The 24,575-nt window shown below is 40.0% G+C and overlaps 1 protein-coding gene across 2 annotated transcripts in view; it reads right to left on the bottom strand.

Annotated features, from left to right (window-relative positions):
* Positions 1-4,757: 4,757 nt before the first annotated feature.
* pex5la (peroxisomal biogenesis factor 5-like a) overlaps positions 4,758-24,575 on the bottom strand; it is a 78,173-nt gene continuing 58,355 nt past the window's right edge. For both annotated transcript variants that reach the window (XM_041040405.1, XM_041040406.1), the window contains exons 8-14: positions 16,990-17,106; positions 15,146-15,289; positions 13,281-13,351; positions 11,339-11,557; positions 9,451-9,616; positions 7,138-7,295; positions 4,758-4,959 (exon numbers count right to left, since the gene is read on the bottom strand). In XM_041040405.1, coding sequence (XP_040896339.1) covers positions 4,758-4,959; positions 7,138-7,295; positions 9,451-9,616; positions 11,339-11,557; positions 13,281-13,351; positions 15,146-15,289; positions 16,990-17,106 — 1,077 coding nt within the window. The remainder of the gene's footprint in view (positions 4,960-7,137; positions 7,296-9,450; positions 9,617-11,338; positions 11,558-13,280; positions 13,352-15,145; positions 15,290-16,989; positions 17,107-24,575) is intronic.

Raw genomic sequence — 24,575 nt, 5'->3', positions numbered from 1 at the left:
TTTCAAAGGTGCTAATGCTTTCCTTGTGATTATACAGGGAGAGTAATATGCATTATAGTAGGTGTTTGAATAAATGAATTACTGTATATAAAGTATATAATTTCTAAGTTCATTCATCAAAATATCATTTTATTCATACATCTGATGCGTCGATAAATAAAACCAGAATAAACTGCTTTTGTACACATGTTGAATTAACGTAGTGAAGAAAGAAATGTACACAACGGGTACTGATAACCTTCATGAACCCCAACCAATGAAGCCGTAATTAACATTTTATAAAGGCTTTATAGAGTGTATACCAGAGTGACTGAAAAAAAGTATTACATACTATGTCTAAGAAACTTAACTTGGTGAACCCTGCAGAAACCAGACAAAATAATTCATATAAATAAATCACTACAATTTGAAAACTCAGCTCAGCATCATTATGACAGGCTATTCCAGCAGTTTCTCTTTCAAAATGTCCCTTTTCCAAAACCTTTAATTTCATAACACCATTTTCAACATTGACTGTTTTATTTCATCATGTCTTTGACATGGCACAAAGTCTTTGTCAATCAAGACAAACAGGTCAGAGCCAGTTATAGTGATGTGAGCGGTTGTTTAACTTTAAACAGCTGTTAATAGCTTAGAGTAGCTTCCTGAACATGTGCATAACAATGTGTTTGTATGATGTTGAGCATGATAAAGTTTCAACACTAAAAAAACAGTTGGTAACAACAGCTTTATAGGTTGGGGTTATTGCAACGATTACCAGTGTGTTTATAATTTGTAGAAGTCATAATTACAAAATTTCTACAGAATATAACTATGATTAGCCAGTTGTAGCAATGTACCAGGATTCAAGCTCAAGAATGTTTGGAAAAGATGTGTTGCACCTCACCCTCATTTCTCCGCTCGAGCCTTGCACACTTGCTTGTTCTATGCAAGAAAAAGTATCTTGTGTAGAATATATACGGAATATATACATCACTTTTTGTTGAGGTTGCAGATTTTAAAAGTGTATTGTAGAAATATTGTAAGGAAACTTCATGATATATTTCATTTTTACATGTTATTGGGAGAGAAAGAAAGCACTTCCATATATTTCATGCATTCAGATGAAAACAGCATTCAAAAAAAAAAAAAATGTGGAGGATCTAGCATGCGATCAACCTCAGTTTGTTCCTCAGGGGCATGCGCTAAGCTAGGTCAGTTCACCTGAGAAGGTACAGTAATAGGTTCTACAAAAAGAAAGCTGTCTCCAGGCATCCTATCTCAGTGCACTGCAGTATGACATACACAGTAGAAGTTTAGATTTTAAGCCAGCAATTTAAGGTTTCTTTAAAAAAATAAGTTTTTCCTTTTTTTTTTTTTTTTTAAACACGACTACAGTATCTTGAAATGCAAAAAAGCGAAGGCCTACAACCTCATAAGAAAACTAGAGTTGATTTGGAAATTACCAGTTACCAGACATCATGTTTTCTACAGTTCATTGTTGACACAGAGGACAGCTGGGAGGACCAGGGACAGAATATGTGTTCTTCTTTTTTCTTTTTTAAAAAGGAGGAGTACTGGTCTGAAGAATATCTCCTATGCTTCTCAACTATCTTTCAAGGAACCTTTAAGAGTAAATTGGGTTTACAGTTTGTGGAAAGATAAATGGTTGGAGGCTTGCTTTGGATGGGCAAACACTCTTATCTTGTACAAATGACATTCCTGTGGGACAGTGTGCAGCTGTAACATAGATACAAGAAGACTAAAAGAGTATGTAGCCATCTTAGTGGCTCTGTGACTCGGTTCTTTGACACAGCGGTGCTAATGTAGGGATGCTAACATACTCACAAAGGCAATGCTAACACTCTTCAGTTTAGCAGCTATAATGTTTACCATTGCAGTTTAGCATGTTAGCATGCTAACAGTTGTTAATTAGCACTAAACACAAAGTACAGCTGAGGCAGGTATTTGATCATAAACCAAAGTACTGGACAGATTAAAACTTCAATGATAAAAATTTACAATTAAGCAGTTTCTGAAATGTTTAAATCTGGACCAAAATGGTGGTCAACCCAACTTTGCCATCTATAGAGCCATGCAGCTAGCATGTCTGACAATAACTTCTTTAGTAATTTAATGATAATAAAATATTCAACAGATTAATTACTGGATATCACCCATTTTATTTCATTAATTTCTGCTCTTATCATCATCCAGTCTTTCAGAGTGAATACATTTGTTGCCTCCACCTCTGCTTTGGCCTCATTGTCTTTGCTACTGTGCCACTGTCAGCTGCCCGTCGATGCAGATTGTTAGCTGCGTGCACATATGGACTGTGTCTCACTGGGCTCCTCTGCCTCCTTGATCTATTAAACATCACGTTTGCCCACAAAGACTCTGTGCCAACAATATCTTGGCTACTCGTCTGTTTCGGCCTTAAATGTCATCTTACTGGTAATGTTTCAGTCTTAGTACAAGTGGAAATGGTTGTAAATAAAGTTAGTTTTCTAGTTGTACTCTCAAATAGGAGATTTTTCTTCTCAAAGTGCATCTAAGGTGAGTTTCAAAGAGAACATATGCAGCGGACCAATGAAATAAAACGCGTATCTGATGGCAAAGCTTGATGTACGGCAGTGATTTTGTTGGGTGCAACTGACGCCAAAGACATATCGCTACACCACAGGCTTATAAAACATGAAGGCTACACTTTAGGTGGAAGGTGTGTGTGTGTGGGTGTGTGCGTGTATGTGTGTGTGCGTGTGTGCATCTCTGTGGTTTTTTTTCCCCAGAATCACTGTGTTTCGCTCTTGCAAAAGAACACTTGTTTTTGTTTGCCCCCAGTTTCCATCAAAGTTGTACAGATTGGTAGATGAATGGGTCTCGTACTGGTCTCTGGTTCCCCCTGATAGAGTTCTTTTAAAGCACTGAATCACCACTTCCTTTTGGTCCACTGAGGCCGACGGGGACAAACTGACAATTCTGAATGGCAACATAAAACATGACCTTTTGCATAGGATCTCAGGATAAAAACAGCTTTCTACAACACATCCAGACTGTGGACACACCTGTTAAACACCAAGGTGCTGAGCTATACAGTACAGCAGATTAGCTATCATTCACTCTGTTGAATGGTGAGGAACAGAGCGACTTTCAAACTAGCAACGCTGACTCGAGAAGCTGAGGAAACTCATCTAAAAAGCATGTTGTTTTTTTTTTTTGTTTTTTTTTTTTAAAAAGCTTTGCTTCTAAGATGGTGCAGAGGATTTAACTGGAACACAAGAATCAATGCTTTTCATACAATCATGTTTTCTGTAGATGCATGATGATCTCATGTTTTGTATTGCCATGATGTGATCAGACGTTAACAGATGGTAAAAGAAATAGCTTTTCAGATATGTGTGGCATTCTGCCCAAGCTTACATAAATATTTAAATCATGCATGACGACTGAGACAAACTGATTTAATTAAATATATGAGCTTCGCTGCCTGTGGAGGCGCAGCAAAGATACAAATGACTGCATTAGGAAATGCCCCAAGCTGTTGTCAAGGGTCTTGGCTGGCAGCTACACACCTTTTACCTGTAATGTTATTATACTGTATTGAAATTAATGCAGTTGTGAAATTTACGGTATGATGCTCACATCAAATGCTGGAGCTTCTAGAGTCTACACAGAAGTTAAAGATGAGAGAGATATTTTTAGACCTATAACAACAGCTTTTTTCTTTTCAAATGAGAAACTTATGAAGTTTCCACACTAATGAAAGTTTTACAGATCAATGTTTTCTCCAACCAGTCAGCATAAAGGGAACAAAGAGAAGCTACGAGCCAAGACCAAAAAATAAAACGAACAAAACAAAAATTAATGGCTCATAAAGCTTTCAAGTTCAGAAGACGGCAGTTATTTAAAGAAATTGAAACCAGTCTGAAAATGGCTTTGTGTTTTGTTGCCATAAAAATAGTATAAATAAATATTGTTGTTCGCATGCATTTGAGTAAGGCTTTACAACCTGGCTTGCACATTCCACTTGGGTTGAGGAAGTTATTTGTTTGTCTGAAGTGCAAAGGGAAAACTTCTGAAAGTATGTTAATTTTAAACAAGAATCCATTTATGAAAATGCTTATTCATGCAGTATCATTATTCTCCGATGAAAGAGAATGAAAACAAGCCAGGAACAGAATTTGGAGTTCCAGGTCATATGGTGCAGTCCTTCTCCTTTGCTCACTAAATCCATCCTTCAGGAGAGTGAGACAGTTTTAAGTCTTTGAAAGTAACTGGATAATTAAACCGTTTTTTTATTCTTATTATTATTTTTTTTCCCTCAAACCTCGTCTTGTCTCTGAAAACAGCATGTGAGGGTTCCTTTGTGAGACTCTCAAACTGTCTGTCTGACCCTCTCCTGGCTCAGCTCTGTTCCACTGGATGAGTCAGTTTTTAATTGATGTGTTCTCTAAGGCATTGCTCGTACAATCTTTGCCCGTCCTTGTGCTCTTCAGGGAAATCACAAATTGCAGTGCAAATCCATCACAATGAAGTCACTTCAAGCACTTGGCAGAACCTGTCCTCAGAACTGCTCCAAGGTACTTGGGCGAAAAAATATAACAACGTTTTTGACGATTGCAGTTAATTTTGACGTGCATAAAAAAAACAAAAAGAAAAAAAAAACACTAACATCAGGTCCAGTCTTTTCTGATGTGTGCACTTTGGGCTTTTGGCTGTTGGGTAGAAACTGAAGAGTAAGTGAAGGGGGAGATGCTATCATCACTACCTCCCATTCCTCAAATGTCTAGGTTGAAGGCCCGCATGAGAAGATCCAGGTCTCCAATGTTTGCAGCCTGGAAGAGTTCAGGCTGGTCCATCATGGATAAAGCTATCCTCAGAGCAGCCCAGATGTTTCCGGACATCACCTGGTGGGACTGCTGACGACTCCGGCTTTTCCTCTGAAGGCTTAAAGCAGTCAGGAAGTTACTGGCCGCCTCTCTGCAACAGTAAATACAGTTTGGTTTAGAGGATAAAGAGGCATGAACTGAAAATGTGCTTAATTGTCTTCTTTACCAAATTATAATGTTGCCCTTGATACCTGCTGGGAGAATTTTTTTGGGTCAAACAACCTAAATTGTGCTTGGTGTATAGCACACCTTTCTAACATATCAATTTAACAAATGCAGCAACAAATGTGGACCCTCCTGGGCAATTTACATATTTTGTTGATTTTTGAAGGGAAAAGAAGTAAATACTAGTGATGTGCGATACCACTGATTTCCTTTCTGATCCCATACCAAGTAAATTTAAGGCTGGTATGGGTGATCCGATACCAATACTTTGTGTAAAAAACTTAATGAAAATCAAAATAAAAAGCAGTGTATTTCAAATTATAGCTTCATAATCAATACGAGACATCAGACTGCTCGTTCTTATTCATTATGAAGAATTATCACACCAAAAAAACAAACAAAAAAAAACAAACTGAAAAGTTGCATGTTAATTGACAGCATCTGAACATGTATATCTTGTCATATAACATGTAAATGCTTGCCTAAACATTTTAACTACGCTAAACTTTTTAAAAACTCTGCTTACGTTCAGCCACTGTCACCTGAACTGAGTGATCCGCGCGCTGCCATGCTTGCGCATTTATACAGCCATATTTCGCATATGACTATGACAGGTGGAAGAAGAAGTAGTTCCTACCAACTGGGTATCATTTAGATATCCCGATAGTGTTGTCACTTTCCACTGTGTTCCTGTTAATGATAAACTACACATTTACCCAAAATTACTAAAATGTCGATATTTTAATATGAGAATCGATTCTAGAACATAAATATCTGGTAGTATCGCTATTTCAGTATCGATCCGCACACCAATAGTAAATACAACACCTGCAGCAAACAGGCAGTAAAATGAGACTTTCCTCTAATGTTAGTGTTTTTATTTCATGAGATTAAAAAAAAGGTCTTTGTGGCATGAGCAAAAGTTTACGCACTACGTTAGTAGGTTTATTAGGATTACTAAGTATGCCACAATACTACTTTAGGTTCATGAAATTAAAAGTAGCACTAATGTCTGAAGCAAGAAATCGAAGAAATTTGACCGCACTTTTGCAAAACAATATATATAAAGCTCCTTACTAAGGTTGCTAATTGACACAGCATGCAAGGTGCTGGCCTTACTTTCAGAAGCAAACACCCTGACTTTTGAACTGAAGCAGCGGGGAATCGAACCGACAAACCTGTGACTTCCGGACTACCTGCGTTTTTACGTGGCTCACTTCCGCCCCGCGCGCGAACGCCGTTGGTTCAGTGAAACGAACGTTTGTGACGAAATAATCCTGTTTTCGGCAAAGTTCGTCGACCGTTACTCACGTCAGCTGTTAGTCTCAACCATCGGTTTAACCCTGGCGGTATTTTCTCCTCCTGTCTCCTAACCCTCTCCTCCTGTCTGCGTCCAAACTGGAAACAATTGTTCCACAAGGATTAATCACTCTCCCCTGAGATGCTGAGGATCACTGCTTCTCTTTTCCAAGCTAAGTATTTGCTGTTTGTGGTGCTAAAATGCTAAATAATGTCTTCTGTTCGGTTCCTGTGCTTGGCTGCTTGCTGGGTTTATGGCTTGGACCTGTCCAAGCCCCGTTTTAGTGTCAACACGTTTGGATGTCGGTTTGCATCATGCTATTCATTGTGGTAGTTGTGAAATATGAGTACTCCTGTTTGGGTGTCAGAGATGCTTTGAGGTAAATAGATTTTGCTGCATATTGTTTTTCCTAATTCATATAATGATGTTTGTCTAAATTGGGTCCAAGGGAAGCTCAACAGGTGTTTTCTTCGCACACACAGCAGTCACATTTTCTCCAGACTTTTTTTTTTATTATCAGCCAAGAGTTAGTGACATATTTAACTGCAAATAAGCTATTACATTTATCATTACCAAGCTTTTATGTATGTGCTCATAGTTATCTGCTTCTGTACTGATGTTGGGCATGTCTCTTATGTGCTGCTGCTTTATAATAATCTCTCTTCAGTCTGTGTTGTGCTGGTGTATACTTGTGGGGAATGGTGAGAGTCCAAGTATCAGCTCTAGACATAGTCTCACTTCATTCATTCTTTTCACCTTGTGGACTTTTGTTGTCCCACTCTTCTACTGCTCCAGGTCACTCACCTGTGTGCCCCCAAGTTAATACAACTGATGCCCAGGTTGTAGCGGGACCTGATAAACCCTGGCTGAAGCTCTAGGGCTCGCGTGTAAGCCTCCACCGCCTCCTCGCTCCGGTCCCCGTTGGCCAGCGTGGCTCCCAGGCGGTTCCACAACAAGTAGTCCTGGATGAGGAGTGGTGGGTTGAAGGAATAATGAATGTCAGAGGATGAAGCTGAAAGATTTGTTTTTAGTAAGGTTCAGTGTGATGTGTGCTGTGTGTTGTGAGGTGCTGTCAGCCTAAATAATGCGCCTTGTCTATGTATTTCTGGATTTACTTAATTAGTGAACACACTGGAGAGTTTCTGATTTAGCATGAATTAAACTCTCCAGCAGCATCTCTTCAGTTATCTTTAGGGGGTTGCTGTGGCGCAGCAAGTTAAGCGTGCAGCTTTGGACTTTGGACCGCCTGGAGATTGGAGGGTCGCTGGTTCGATTCCTCGACCAAGCACAATGGATACGTGCAATGGATATCGGTGGTGGTGAAGGAAACACGCCCCCCCGCCTCTGCGACCATGCCTCTGAGCAAGGCACCAATCTACCCCAGCTCCCCGGGCTCCTTCTAGGGAAGCCCCCCTGCCACAGCGTCTCTAGTTCATGTACATGCTTGTGTGTGTGTTTTGTTCACTTTGTGTGGGTAAAATGCAGAGAGTAGTTTCCCCAGGAGTGATCAATAAAGTGTAAACTTAAGTTTTAAGTGCTTTGGAGAGCATGGAGAAGCATCTAATAGTGTCTTTAACAGAAAAGTACAAGTGAAATAGAGCTGAATAATCTGGGCTGCCACACAGAACAACACAACACTCTTCAGTGACAGCATGACAAAGCAATGTTAGAGCAGCAAGCTATAATTTTTTTTTTTTGAGGCAAACAACAGTGAAGTGTTTTGAAGCCCTGCATGCCTCCCCATGAAGTAGCATAACAAGGGTAATTGAAGGAGAGCTGAGTTACATCACACGGGGTGTCCTTGCCATTGTTTCCCACCTGCAGGTAGACATGCACATACAGAGGTCATGGTCTGCTACAATATAGGGGTCCTTCATCTCTGGCTAAGCTTAGCAGCGGGATATAATTATGTCCCCTTGTGTTCAGAGCTATTTTTCCAGCAGGGGAGCAGATATTACCAAGTCAAATGTGGGAGGTTGGATTTAACAGTGAGTAATACTCATGCCGGCTTGGGACATTGCGGGGAGGACAGGGACTCATTTGCATGACGGAGATGGTAGAAAGGTTTGTGGTTGTATTTGTGTGCATGTTTGTTTTGTTTGTTGTGTTTGCATTCCTGCCAGTGTATGAAATGTGCATCTGAGTCTGTGTAAATGTGTGTTTCACTAGATCTTGCTCTACTTTTGTGCTGCATCATGATTGAGCATGTATGTGTGCCAGTTGAGGGTTCATGAGACCAGATTTGGCAGCTTCTTTCTTCACATATTGGTGTGACAGTTTGATGTGCCTCACTGCATCTGTTTTGCACAAGCTCTCCCTTGGTATATGGGGCTCCATATCTCTGAGGATGTATACATGCTCCTGGGCTTCCTGTCTACCAAGTGTGTTTGCGTGGGAACATGTGGCTTGTGACAGATCATGCTTTTTACAGTATGTGCATGCTGTATGCAGTGTGTGCATGTCTTTGAAGATAAATTGAGTTTTATGTGAGTAACTGTTGAGATAACATCACAGATAATGATAATTGGCCATGATAATTATACACTATAAAATATTCATATCTGTACATCCATATAACAACCTATCAGCAGCCACCAGCGATGTGTAAACAACCAGCGTCACTGGTGTCCTACGAGGTGAAAACAAACAGTAACAATTTTGTAAAATCGTATCTATTGTGAATATCTGAATGAGCCTCTGATCAGCCATCAATGGTGTTTTGTGAATGGCACAGAGTTTACATCATTGGCACAGTGCAACGCCAGCTGGAGTCAACCAGCTGTCAGACATGTTGTCTCTGTAAGAAAAGCAGTGCAGCCATGTCAGTACACCATGTGTTTGTTTCAAAAGTCATGGCCAAAGGTGATGTTTGTTGTCGTTTCCATTTTGATTTAAAATGCAGATTTAAAACTAAGTTTGTTGCCTTTCACATTTCCTAACTGTCTTGGCTCCACCCGCTGAGTCTTGAGTCGACCAATGAGATTATTTCTGCCTGCTGAGCAGCTATGTCTCTGACAAGCGTTTGTGTAACTACAGCTCCACTCTGTCTGATCTGCATGTTTCTGTGTGCCCTGGCGTGTGTTGGTGTGCTCATGTAAGTGTGTGTGGGTTTCCTACCTCAGGCCGTACTGACAGGGCTGTATTGAAGGCCTCCACAGCTTTGTTGAACTCTCCGCTGAGGTTGTAGAGCACCCCAAGGCCCGTCTGCAAATCCGGGTCGATGCTGTCCGAGTTGTGCTGAACTGCTTCCAGGAAGAGCTCCTTGGCCTCGGGTAGCAGGGAGCTGTGTGGAGACACACACACGCACACCGATAAGGATTAGTGTGACTTAAGGCTGCTGAGTGAGCGCTCTTAAGATCTAAGGCTATGATGTGCACTGTACCGCATGTCAACTTTTATTCATGTAGTGTAAGAAAGTGAGAGAGCGAGGGAGGGAGAAGATATTTATGAAAACGTAAAGGAGAAATAAAGTGAGGGAAGACGAAACAGGAGAAATAATAGTATGGAAAAATGCAAAGGCCAATGTGTAAAAAGAAGGGACAGTAATATTGAGGCAGTGGGTTTTTGTTCAGTAAGTATGTCCTCTGTGTTAATAGAAATTGTTTAGTGTCTCAGATCATTGTAATCTCAGTACAGACTTTTTGTTTTCTTCCTCTTTTTCATTAAATAGGTGATGAAGTGTTTGCTTGTCATGTTTGATTTTAGAACCTATCAAACTTCTGTCCTTTTGCTTTATATGTTCTGCCATCTGAATGAATGTCATTAGTCCTGAATGTCAAAAGTGTTGAGATCAGAGCACTCTTTCTTGTTTTTTGGTCCCACATTGTTCACATTTATCCAACTGAAGTTCTACAAAACATTTCTTTTCCCTGTCATGCATGACTACATCCCACTATCAGGGCTAGACTCACAGTTTGAGAACCACTGCACACAAGTGGAAGATTAAAGAAATGACAGTGGGACTGCTACTTCTGCCTCAGTGGATATTTGGTCCTTAGCTTTTTGGTAAAGATAAGGATTGCCCTTTATGTTATGTCTTAGTTTCCATTAGGCTGGGCACAACAGAGTTGGGGGTGGAGGGTACAGGAAAGATGGAGGAGAGAGAAGTGAAGAGAGAGGGATGGAGTGAGCAGCTGAAATTAACAGAGGATATTGCATGGATTAAAGGGGAGACCACAGTAATTGGGATGTACCTCTATTCCTTCACGCTGACCAGACGATTAATGATTTGATAAAGTGCTGCTTTACCTTGGGAGCAGAATTAGGCCTTTTCAATCTGATATACCTAACAACTTCATTTTTCTGGCTTAAGATAACACAGACGGTCTGCCGCCTGGAGCAGTAAGAGTTGTTTGACAAGATGGATACGCGTTGCTCCATGTATGCTGTCTCGCCAACGAAATTACACCAATACCAGCTGTGGTTGAGAGACCTTGAAATAAGTTTTTGGTCTCCCTGACAGCGTAATAGTAGTTTAAGGAAAACAAATGAGAGTGTGAAATTGCTGGTAGAGATCTGGTCTTTGAGTGTGCGACATGCAGCACATGATGTATCATTTGTTTATCAGTCACTGATGATGCCTAATCAATGACACTGAGCTGTTAGAAAACTCTGAGATGGCTTCTGCATTGTATTATACCTGCACGCTATAGATCATTGATCTTTTCTTTGATAGTTTTGGAATTTTCACCTTTTCTAGTTGCACAGATATTATTGTTTCAGATTTTATGCTCATGATCTACCAGTAACTTACACTGTCAGTGTTGGAAGATATGCTTTCAAGTAGAGAAAGTATTTGAAATTTGATATCACAGTCGATATATTTCATGACATAATACATATACAATGACTTACATATATAAGAAATCACACTATTTCAAGCACTTCATATCAAATTGCTGCAGAAATCACATAAAAATGCACCATTGCAGGATTGGCTGCTTTTCTATGTGATACATTACAGTAAACTAAGTACTTGTTCAGCTATTCAGTAGAAATACCCTACCTTTCATGTCTGCTCATGTTGGGAGCATGTGACATCCTGCGTTGGGAGTTTGGGGATCCCGTCAGGTGGGTCTTGCCCTTTAGCAGGTGCTTGTACTTAGGATTGTGTCGCAGCCAGCGGAGCAGGGCCTCGCAGGCATCATTGCGCATACCAGTGTTGGTCAGGCTCACTGCCAGAGCCATGAGGGCTGGGAGGTTGTTTGGGTGGAGCTCCAAACACCTGGATGGAGACAGGACCCCGGGCCATGGGAGAGGAGAGATGATGTAAGGTGTGCACTTCAAAGGGAAATCTAGATCTGACAGGCATTAATTGGGACAGGCCGAAGCAAAGGAACATCAGGCAGAGGCTAATGATTTCTGGGTCAGGATGGATGAGCTGCTCCTCTCCTGCTCTGTTTCTGCTGCAGAGGACCAGGTTTGCATGCTGCCCTCAGCAACAGGGTTCAATTATTTGCATTAGGTTTTCCTTTAGGAAAAACATGCCCTTGGTGATTGCTCCAGAGCTGGAGGTGGAAACTGTTTGTAGTGAGTGCTAAAGTTATATCACCGGTTATGTCAGGTGGACGCCTGCCACTAAGATCTACACTGGCCTTTGTAATTGAAAAGGGGAGAAGAGCAGCACTGTGTTGGATGAACAACTTGGATTAGTTAAAAGAGGAGAGGGGCCAAAACAGGATTTAGCTTTCATCAAGATAATTTTCAAGTCAGATTTGCTACAGCTGATGCGCCAACTTCCTTAAAATCCTTGTAATCTCAGACAAACCAAATTAATTCAGCCCCCCACCTCAGTTTGCTGGAGGTGAAGATTACATAAACTTTGGTTCAGGCTACACATATCCACTGTACATTTACAAGGATGTAATCCATATTTTTCTCAAATCTAGAGTGGCCAGACAACCATCTTTTCCAGGGACTCTGTTAGAACTGAACTCGATGCCCAATAAAAAACAAAAACAACATAAGATATAGAAATAGAAATATAATATAGAAATATAAATATAAATGGCATTTTTCCTACATTTGTGCTCTGTGGCACAAAATTAACAGTACAGCAGTATTGTAACATGATTCTTGCCATCTGAAGTGATGCCAACAACAACAGGACTAATGCCAGGTAAACATCTAAGCCCATTTCATACTCAAACTCTCCCCTCACAGATGGAGCTATTACATAATATAAACTATGCAAACTACCTAAGATCTGAATGGTATTTCAGAATATTCATAAATCTGTTGGATTAAGTGAGATTTTTGCAGGGATTGAAAAGAAAAGATTTGCATCCTTTGTAATCCCATTTATTTAGCACAGCAATTAAATGGTTTTATTTATTTATTTACTTATTTATTTATTTTTGAACAATTTGTTTTGTTTCGCAAAGTGGACTAACTTTGTTGCTCTTAGAAAAAGGAAAATTCTTTCTCCTGAATGGTTCTCTCTTGTGTTTTCTGTTGACTTGTCAGTGTTCACACTCCTAGATAGGTGCAATTTCTGGCTTCGTCAGTGTTATGCATGAAAGTGGGCCACCTCCCATCGAGGACTCTGTTCATACCCTGTCTCTTTGCAATCACCGTCCATGTGAGGTGCCTCTATTTTAAGAATAAAAATTGCAGAACTGTTCCTTCCAGTTGCTGGTTTGAGAACTTTGGTAACAGTAAAGTAAGATGGTGACGCTGTTCTTCTCAGGACTATAAAGACCATTAATCTTTACATCGAAATTGAATTTTGCCTTCGTTTTTGTTCTTGCTTAATGGACCGCTGCCACAAAGTTCATTGCAACCTTTGAGGCAAATTTCATACGCTGGACTTCATCTTTTAACATTTCCATTGAGTGTCTCTTGTGCAAACATATGGTGTCCCCGAGCTGTAACAGCTGACAGCACCGCTACGTCTGACAGCGATTTTTAATTTTAAATGGGAATCTGATGCAGTTGTTTCTCTTTACCTCTGGAGGGAGACAATCGCTGCCTGCTCATTCTCATTTTCAGCTTGGGTGGTCCCCAACACTTGCCAAGCCTGCAGGGAAACAAAATACAGGTAACAGTAAACAGCAGGGTGGAAACCTGGACTCCCTAGCTGCTTTTCTCAAGGGGCTGGAACACAGTTACAGTGGCTCAGCATCGTCTGTCAGGCACAAAGAGAGGGATCCAGCTCAGAGCGACTGAAGCCAGTGTTTCAGACAGATTGCCTCAGAGGAGCTAAAGTGAATTTAAGCAGAACTCCACAGATTGTAAAACTTTGATGTGGTCAAACAAGAGCGTGTGCAATTATGATTAAAATTGTGTTTAGCTTGAAGGATTGTCCTTAGATACTCTCATATACTCCATTAAAATAATCCAAACAGTAGGAAGCCATTTATTTTTCTATTAAGCAATCAGAGGTGACTTACTGACATTCTGCTTTATGTCTTTAAAAAAGTAAAATGATAATTTGGGTGAGGAGTACTCATTTATTTAGAGCTGAACCGTTAGTCAGGTCAACAGAAATTGATTTATCATTTGGGTCATTTTTACACTGAAGAAATGGTTTTAGACTGTTGGTTGGACAAAACAAGACTGAAGACATCTCATTGGGCTATGAATAATTGTAGTTGGCATTTTTTTGCACTATATTCTTACATTTTATAGACAAAACAATGACTAGGAAGAATTAACAATAATTAGTTGTAACTCTACACTTACTGGAAGGAACTGAGCATGCTAGGTGCATCCAATAATGGATATTAGAGCTTAAAGTAATGATTACTTTCATTATCAATAGTTTTCTTTGATAATTGCTTTGTTGTTTTGTCTTTAAAATGTCAGAAAACAACACACAAATGTTTCCCAAAGTCCAAGGTGATGTCTTCAAAGGACTTGTTTTGTCAAGCAGCAAATGCTCACAATGGAGAATCTGGAATAAGTAAATTTTTGGCATTTGGCTTGAAACACAACTCAAATGTTAACTGATCATCAAAATAGTTGGCCCATATCAGGGAACAGGAAATTGAAAGTACCCTTGACCAGCACAAGAGGGCATAAAATGATATAACTAACCCCAAAATTCAAAATGGGAGATTATGAGATTACTCCTCTGTATTTTGTGTCTGTAAGGGCACACTTAATAACCTGTTCTGAGGCTAATCTCTGTGGATGCTTTTTTGTTCCACTCTTTGAAATGAGGGGTGAAATTATTTCTGAATGATTCAGAGGTCTTCACAGTGGGGCAATAAGCCACTAAGCGCCCTAGGAGGAATTTGGAATCGTATTAGTTCCATACACCGCGGGATAATCCTCTCCTCGGAATAACTGGCACATTTCTCTATATTCCAGGAGATTCCGACAGTACTTTGTATGAAGGCTTTGCTCTTTCAGCCTGCAAAGAGGTCACTTCCTTTGAAATGGGGTGAATACAAAAAGGAGAAAAAAAAAAACTTGGGAATGAGCTATTATTCAGCTCACTGGGCAAATGGAAAATTCTCATCAAGGGTATGAGCAAGTTGAGTATTTTTGCTAAGGTAAACAACTCGTTTAACAGGGAAAAAAAAAAATCTTTGCCCTCTACAGGCAATCGGAGTCTAGTATGTAGGTGCTGCCTACTGGATCTGCTCCATGCAGCCTGTGGTCAGTGAGGCATTCTTCCTCTCTAGCTTATCTCAACATGTGGTAGAGTAAGTGAGGTTGGGTGTAGCTTTAACTCAGTCTGGTAGACTGGTGCAGGACTGCAGTTTTAGTGGCCATCTGTGCTGTAAATGTGTGTAACACCCCTTTTGAAATAATATGTACAATTTCTTTGTGAGTGTGCGTGCATGAGTGTACTAAATGAATTCACCTCTGAATCATGAGGGTCCTGCAAGACAGCTGCTTCCAGCAAAAGCACTGCGTTTGGCAAGTCTCCCTCTCGAGACTTCTTTAGTCCCTCTTCAAATGCGTTAGGCAAGTCCTTATAAGGATTATCTGTGTGGAAGTAGTAACCCTGTCAGCAAAAAAAAAATAACAAAAAAAAAAAACAGGGACAGTGGCAGTGTCAGTTTCTCTCTTCCATATTCAAAAGCAAACCAGGGCAACTGTCCTGTGTAGCTGTATATTTAAGCAAAGCTCCAGCAGCAGGAATCGATCTTTTCTGCTTCACATCAAACCTGGGCTGAGCTCCCTGGGGTTTGTCTGTTCTCTTTAAATGTTAAACTTTGCATTTTCAAACTGTGATTACCCTGGTGTGCTGTTGCCCGCTTCTGAGCATGATGACTTTGAAACAGCTTTTTCTTTAAGAACTAGTTCTGCACTGGGATCAATCAAAAAGCCCAGAAGTCTGATCTTGTATGATTTCCTTAAATAAGAAGGGCAGCTGATGGGTGAAGTATATTGCTCAGCCATATGCTCTCTGTTGCAAACATTCTTTACCACCATACAGCACTTACCACCAATGTGATCATTCTGTACAACTGATGTAAAAATGTGTCTTGTGATTTTGTTATCCAAAGACTTGAATTCCCTAAAACATTTTAAAAGCCACACAAGGCAGCAAGGCACATTTTTGGCTCTGAAGTGAGAAGTCATGTTTTTTCAGCCTGACTGCACTCATTTCTTTCTCCACTAACTTGCTGTTTTTATATTTCTGCTTGTCTTCGGGCTAAACAAATGAGTTATAACAGTGTTTCTTATTGAACTTTGTTGGCGGTGTTGGCAGGTGGATTTTCATGTCCCACCACTATGGTACATATTATGCCAGACATTATGTCATCAGGCTGTGAGTTTGTGAATCTGTGACTCTGTTTCTCAGTCACGCTGTAGACTCATTTTTGTCAACACAATAACTCATGAACAAGGCATAGCAGAAACTTCATACTCACATAAGAGGTACTGCATATAGAGTAGACGATGTAATTAAATTTTGGAGCAGTTTGCTCCTTAAATTTGCATATTAATGAGGGGACAATAATTTCCCATAAATTGCTGTAAATCCTTAACACTGCAACCCAACAAGGTCAAAATGACATACCAGATACCAGATATATAGCATATGAAGATGCTAAATTCTTTATGCTAAAGCTGAGGACACACTCAAACTCAAAGTCCAAGCAACTCTAAATGAGGGTTCTGTGTGTCGTGAGAGTTTGCGCGAGAGTTTGATGCATTCATTTGGCTTTAGTTGCTTTGGCAAATCATGTATGATCATCATGTCTGTGATCTCTCATCAGGTGCACTTGTTAAGTGTGGGATCCCCGGCCTTTCAGTTGTAGTACAAAAATCTGCTGAAGCCAGTCTGTTAGTGTGTACTCCTAGTCTTTTCAAAATCTGCAAAGACTGAAAGTTGTGTAGTGTGTCTCCAGCATAAGCTTAACTAATCTTCTTGTGGCTCTTGATGTTGAACTGTTTCTTTAATTCTGGGGAAAAGGCAGGTTTGTGAGCTCTCAATAAGAGGGGTTGTGTGATCTATTTAATTGAAACTCCATTTTGGGAGTTATATGGGGGTCAGGTCTATTTTTTGTTAAAGTTAAATGTATAGTAAACATACTTTATGTTCCTTTTTGTTCAAATGCTGGGTAAGTCATTTTACAGTCTAGACAGGCATGCATTCTTTACGCTACATAGGCTGCCAGTATAATAAATCTCTACATCAGTGTCATGAAGACAAATTTCGGCACATGCGGATTGAAACATCTTAATGATAGTGACCTTCTCATGTGGCGAGACAGTGGAGGGAATCTGCGCCTGCTCGTTCTCTGTCAGCCAGTTCCGCCGGGCAAGCTCTTCCCACTCCGCCTGCATCTTATCCCAAAACTCGGTATCTGACTACAGACGTCAGAGAGAGAGAGAGAGAGAGAGAGAGAGAGAGAGAGAGAGAGAGAGAGAGAGAGAGAGAGAGAGAGGGACATGGTGGGAGGAGGGTGGATGGATAGATTGGAGAAGGGGGAGAAAAAGAGGAATGTGAGGAGGGAATAAGTAATTAGTGCACAGTAGAACAACAGCTCTTGTAATTTCCCGTCATCCTGCAATTGGAAATGTCACATCTGTCCAGCTCGCTGGCTGTAATGTATGGACGCCACATTTTTGATGAGTCATCACATTTGCAAGTCACAGCAGAGCTTGAAGGAGCAATCCGCGCTTCAAATGCAAACAAATCAATACACTAGATAAGAACCTGCTGTCACTCTAAAGTTGACTTGCAGATCTGTTTGAATAATGTTTGTAAGTATAGCCAGAAAACAGACATTGATTTTCAAATATTCACAATGCACAGATGCTCATATCTCATCTGTAATACAAAACAATTTAATCACGCATGCAAATAGACTTTGCAGTTATGTGGTCAGGAAATGTTGTATTGTGGCTTTAAAGGCTCCGTTAGCTTGACATTTGAACTGTTATTTGCTGGCATTTCAGTTAGCTGACTGAATCCGTGAAGGTTATCGTGGATGGATAATCAGTCAAATATGCCAATCCACTTCCTGGAATAGCTTCTCTCTTTTCTGTTTGACAGGAAACCAAAGCCTGTAGAGTGAATGTATTAGATGCAAGCTAACACTGGTCATTTATTTCATTCCCTCAAACAACCAGCATGGTTTTGAGTGTATCTCAATCCAAATGCTTTGGTGCACAACAACAAGTGTGCATACTATGTTGTCTTAGTGTAATGGGTTTTAACAGCATCCTTGAACAGCAGACGAAGTTAATTTCAACAGATGAAATTAACTGGTTCTAGTCTTTAACAGCAACTTTGCATGGAAGCATCGTCTTCACCCTTAATTTAAAACAGGAGTTTGAAATATTCTGATAATGCTGCACCATGATATACAACATGGAGAAATTATCAGTCACTGCTGTTCAGTAGATCAGTAATATTTTTGGAGAAGACAGTAATACTTGATAAAAAGAAAACCATGCACATTTCCAACTTCCACATTAAACTGTTGCCAAAAATGGCTGCACACCATGGCAATCTACAGTGCTGACAGTGTCTGGAAAAGCCTCTGCTGTGCAGCTAACTGTTCTAATCACCTTAAATGTTGTTTGGATGATGATTCTGAGTCATTTCATATAGGAGCATTGAAGAAATTGTTCATTTGTACTTTTGTCTTAAACCCAAAGTTCAAGTAGCTTTAAATGAGAGTTCTGTGCGTTGCTTTGAATCTAATGAATTTAGGCAGAGATACTCATTTCTAAATTTCCAGATTTGAAAAATTGAATATTTCAGAATTCCTGTATTTGGTCTTGTCTTACTTAACCGACAGGATATTGGGTTCTTAGCAAACATATATAGTATCTAGCCTGCCTCCAAGCACTGAGGAGTCTGATGTGACTTAGGCTATAAAGTAGTTTGCTCCTAGCATACAGCATTGTCACTACAGATGCAGTTAACATTCTGCCTGTTTATCATGTAAAACTCGTATCTATCCAGTTTTCATAGTGGAGTTTTTTTCTAGCTGAGTCCACGATTCTCGACTGTCTCCTGTTAGAGGCAGAACAAACTGGAAGGAGTAATGCCAAACAGAGCAGAACAGCCTCCTTTCACTTCTTGAGTCCTCTGTAGCCAGAAACTCACCAGTACATGACAGCTCTGTGTAAAGTAAGAGTCTGTGTGTGAGTGTGTGTTTGTAGTGACACTCTAGAGGCGAGCAGGGTCAGAAAGATCTACTGTAAGAGTGTGTGTTTGTGTCAAAGGTCTTCTCATCTCCACATCTGAGAAGCTTGTGATTGACATGGAGGCCAGAGTGTGGCCTCCTGATGGTGAGAGATGGCAGGTAATTGCGGGCTGCTGGATTCTCAGACAAATTGCCTGAAGGTGTCTCCACAGCTGGCTCTGTCAGGAAGGGCACTACTGAAGATCCTGATGTGGAGCAAGTATATGGAAGGTGGTGGTGGTGGTGAGGCTGGAAAAATCATAGATGTCAAAAGAATTTGGATTTAGAGTGAGTGATATAGAAACAGTTCTTTGTTGGGGTCCTATTTGAAGTTAATTTTATCCTTATTTATTTTGATGCATCTTTGATCAAAGTAGTTTAAAGCAAATAATTTGATAGTGAGTGGTAAGACTTCATTTATGTTTTATATATTTACTTTCATGCAATATTCATAAACTTAATGTCATGAAAATATTGTCTTTGCTCCACTCTTATCTTTTATCTTGTATAAGCATAAATATTTGTTTTCTATTTCTTTAATGATTTTTTGACAATGATTTAATGATTTTAATATTGGATGACTCACAGATATGGTTGTTTGAAAAACAGACCTTCACATTGGCAGCTTATTTAGTGAGTGAGTTCAGGAAGACAACCTTGTATCAGTAAGGGTGGATGATTACTATTGCTGCTTTTAATTATTAGATCACCTGGATGGATTATATAAGATAGTTTGATCTGTAACATGATTTTTTAAGATGCTTATATGTTTTATAATCAACAGATTATCTAGAAAAATGTACAGTGCTTGAGTAAATGTACATGGCTGCTTTCCACCACTGTTCGTTTTGTATTTGTTGTGTCTGGCAAAAGGCGTCATGAAAAGTCTTGTGACCAGCAGTTCCAGCAGTTGGCCCTCAGTCACTGCACAGCCCAGCGCTGCTTGTCTCCAGCTTTATGTTCATTTGATTGGTTCTCATGCTACAGCCATTGTTGCTCATTTACATAATATACACAATTTTTTTTCATTGCTTCTCACCATGCTGTAGGCCTGTATTTACACTGTGACCTAGTCCATCATCTTGTTATTTGCGTCTCAAAGATGATCAGTTGTTTGCGCTGTGAAATCCCATCTGCTGTGTAACTTGCTCACCCCTTATTCGCACCACGGGTGACAGCAAATTGCTTCCAGAATTAAAACGGAGCAAATGTATGGGCAAGTTTTTAATTTGCAAGACAAGTAGTCATATTTCTTTATAGCATTGTGAAGGGTGTTTTTCAACACTGACACTGGCAATTTATGTGGAGCAAGGCAAAGATACAGCGAGGTATTTTATATCCTGTGTATCACTGGAGCGAATCCGTAGCTGTGACTCTAATTTCGGCAGCTCTGATGAGGTGTTACGTGGAATGGATTGAATCTGGAGTGCTTCCTGCCGCCAAACATGTCACTGTTGCTTGGAAATGAACTAGAGGTTGGAGGTGGGGATTCAATACTTACTTCAAGAACACATTATTGACAACATTTGTAATCATGGCAACATCCACATGGGGTCACACATACTCATGGCTGCTGGTGTCACCCACTTTAGAAAAGGTATATTTATAATTTCCCTTTAGAATCCAAGTCAGCTGAACCGAGGTAATTTATATACAGTGAAAATAAATGTACTCTACAGGAAGGTAGTTTATTAAACTTGATAATCAATCCTAAGTCGGCTCAAAAACACAGAAACTAATATAACTAAAAAAAGAAAGGTACAATATATCTCCCTTAGTCTTTAACAGTGACAGACACTCTTGCTTTATTCTGTGTCCCTAAAGCTAATATCATAACTCAAAATAGACATAGAGACCTAATAAAGAATTAAATGATAATTTACATTACTCAGAAGACCTCCTTTTTTTTTTCAGTTCACCCACATGAAGCAAAAAATATTCAAACCGCAACACAAAGCTTTATCCTGTGTTTTGTTTTATCTCTATATAGAACAAGTACAGATCACAACCATGTCTAGATTTATACAAATCTGCCAGTTAAATGACTTCCTGTTACGAAAATCTGTAAACCATTTTGCACATGAATGAAAGTATAAAGGGAAATGTAGGTCTATAGGCTGTGAAGCTTTTGGCAACCACTGAACAGGCTATTTTTGGCAAGTAAAGTGTCATCCGTTACTCAGGGTTTGAACTGCTGAAATGAACATTGTTAATATCATCCATTTTCTTAGGAAAAATGGATGATAAATTGAAGGGTTAATTTTACCTTTTAAATATGAGTGTGTATGATTTTGGGCTATATGAATAATAAAATGTTGAGCATAAATGTTGGATCCTAAATCTCTAGATGTGTGTCTGTGCTTCTTAAGTGGACTCTAACCTTGTCTGTTTACGTCAGTTTGAGTTGTGTTAACCTGAGAAGCAGTCTTTGGAGGAAACCCAGCACATGAATAGGGGTTACTTATCCACTTTGCCCAGGGGGCTTACATTACAAAAAGTCTCATTATTTACCAGTGACACAGAGCAACCTCAAAAAAAAAAAAAGCTCTTCTCATCTCCAGAGCACGGCTGGCCTGGCCTTTTAATGTTAATGAGCCACCCACTGCTCTGCTGCGTAGGCCAAGTCCTTGGTCAGCGAGACAAAAATAGGAAGCTGGAGTCCCGATAATGTCACTCAGAGAACAATAAAATACATTTCAGTGGACAAAGTGCTATGAATGCATTTTAGCAATGTGATTACCCTCTATGAGGATGTCTGTGATAACAACACACAGAGCTACAGGACATTACTTGTACTCTTTTGCGGTTGATAACCACAAAATCTGCAATGAACTGTGCGTTAATGATTCATGTATAATGTTCTGAAGTGTTTTTTTTTTCCTGGTAATTGATTGCATTAAATTAAGGGATCTTTCACACATTCTTACAATATGGCAGTATTACCAATCAGTTAACTTTCCCTAACATTAGCCAAAAGGCTTAAATTACCTAAGCAACCATAAAAATATTTTGTGACCACAGATATTTAATTGAAAGTCTCCTTAGTCTTTTCATTAAAAAAAACATAATATAAGTGGCATTATTTTAGAAAATATGTTTGTTGTTACAAGTTAGTAGTAGCCTATATAAACCTAATTTTGAAGGAGATATGGTTGCCTGCAGGGTTCCTGCTGGGGGCCTTGTGCATCCTTACTCACACACTGATACTTTGCAGCTTCACTGGAAAAGTTTGCCGTTGAGACGTCTGCTCGAGTGCACACTGATGGAAGTTGTTGAGGGAGGTGAAAGCATTACTCATTTATTTTCCCCATCTGCATTTTCCCAGCAGGTCTGTGGATTAAAACCACTGACCTTTTGATCACAAGCTTGCATTTCTAACTTCTAGGCAACTGCACTGCCTGTGCAATCTCTCACTAAACCAAGACCGCCTTGGACCGGTGTTCTGCAAGATAAAAGTGAACCTGTCCCGCTGCTGTTTTAATCAAACAACAGGCCACACAGTCACCTTCATCTCATTTTTATCACCGCTGTGGGAGCGCTTTGTCATGCCCTACAGCCAAAACACTGTTCCCTCAAGTCACAGTTTACCCTGCAGCTGTTCCAGTGGTTCTCTATTTAATAAAGGTATTACACTGTCATCAGCTCAGAGTAATTGGTGCTGTCCTCATGTGACATGTACAGTCACTTATCCACTCAGAAAATATCTCTCTATCAGGCTCTTTGTAAATGAATTCAAAACTGAGCTCCCTCTCTTGGGCCACTGCCATTTTATTCTCCACTTTCAAGGATTTTTATGTGTAAAAGCATAAAACCTACGTTCTCATCAGTGCCAGCTTTGTCAAATGGATGATATCTGGGAGCCTAATTCCTTGTCTGCTCCCTCTGTGGGTCCTAATTTTTTTTACATTTGGCTGCTTCATCTAATTGAATGAATTGGCAGAAAGGCGATGTGCTGATTTAATGTTCTCTCTGCCATCTGAGCCATCTCTACCTCCATGCCTTTATAAGTATGGGAGAGCATGCATATGCACAGCTACTCAAATGGAAATTATCTGATTGTGGTCTTCGACGTCGGCAGTTGAAGCCAAAATGGCTGACCACTTGCATCAGAGCTCCTCTAGAGTGCAGGCCAGCACTCAGGCTGCTCGATCGAAGCTGCGAGATACTGTTACCAATCGATGCTCCATGCTCAGCTTGTCTGGAGGCATCTCAGAATCTCATCACTTACCTGCCCTCCGACTCACACGTGTACTCAAACTGTGCAGTTGTTTGGGAGGATGCAGCTTATGGGTAATACAAGATGTGACATCACTGCTAAGTTTGTGAAGGGATCCCCACGCTGGTCGGTCCACTCCTCTGCAGATGCTCCTCTCACTTTCTCACTGTCTTCCTGCCTGCTGCTCTATTATTTATTGACCACTGCGCATAGCGCAGTGTGCAACAGTCTTCTGTAGATGTTATTAAAGTTAACTTATTAGTTCAAGGTTCACTCCCCTTTCCTCCAAAGGGACATGTCCATTTGAATGGTAGAGTGGTTTTATTGCAAGTAGAAAACAAAACTTTCCTGGCTATGTCTGTCATCGACCTGTCCAGTACTCAGATTTTTACTCAGCCAGCTGCTGTTTGCCCAGTGTTCAAAAATATCTTCAGCTGAAAGAAAGCCTACAGAAGTTTCCAAACCTATAACAAAGGAAGGAAAAAAATCCGCAAAGTTTGGATGGAAATTCTCATTTTTTTCCCCATCCATCTAATCAGTGGATCACATAGTAGGGTAATATGCAATAACACTGAAGAGTGAAAGGTGAGGAAAGCACTTTGATCTTCAAACACAAGATTATTCTTCCTCAGAAGTGTAGGAGGTTTTCAAGCAATTTCTCATGTTGTCATTGTGGCGATTGTGCCGACGGCATGAGAACATCAGGCATACTTGACAACTCAGCTCATGCATTGCGTTGATGCACAGTCTTATGATGAATTAAGCCATATCTAATTACTGTAACTTTGCCATCCCCTGTGATATCTGATATGTCTGGCCGTAAAATGACTGACCTATTTACCTTTCCATTGTTAGTCGGCTGAGAGTCGTGAATATTTTTCTGGGTCAAACACCCCATGAACTTGACTGTGTGACTTTAGCATTAGACTATTAAACTGTCAGCTAACACCACAGGAGCGAATACATTGCGGGAAGCACAATAGTGATCATTTGACAGAGAGATAAAAAGGGCTGAAGGAGTCAAATGGAAATCAGCTCCACGGGGAAGATATTCAAATTGCAGGAGCGATTATGAGGCTACATGGGCAACAACGTTGGAAATGTGATATTGAAGAAAGTTTTCTTGGCTTAAAGTTCAGAGAATTGTCACTTTATTGCATCTCTTTATTTAAATATTTCTACAAGGATTTTTTTTCATCTTTTTCTCATAAAGTGAGGGGCAAGTGGCAAAGTAGCAGATACACCAGTTTCTGTTCAAGAAAGTGTGTCCTTTACTGAATAAGATAATGCCAAATAAATGCCGTATCACCAGTTTCTAGGGTCACCTAGAAATTAGGGTCACCTAAAGCCATGACAGCTGTTAGCCAAGTAAAGTCAATCAGTAATTTGCATGCTCTCTTACAGTTTTACCTTCACATAAAGAG

Source organism: Toxotes jaculatrix, chromosome 6, assembly GCF_017976425.1.
Source record: "Toxotes jaculatrix isolate fToxJac2 chromosome 6, fToxJac2.pri, whole genome shotgun sequence".
NCBI lineage: Eukaryota > Metazoa > Chordata > Actinopteri > Toxotidae > Toxotes > Toxotes jaculatrix.
The sequence above is the reverse complement of the archived record's forward strand: the minus strand, read 5'-3'. Positions and strand labels throughout refer to the sequence as shown.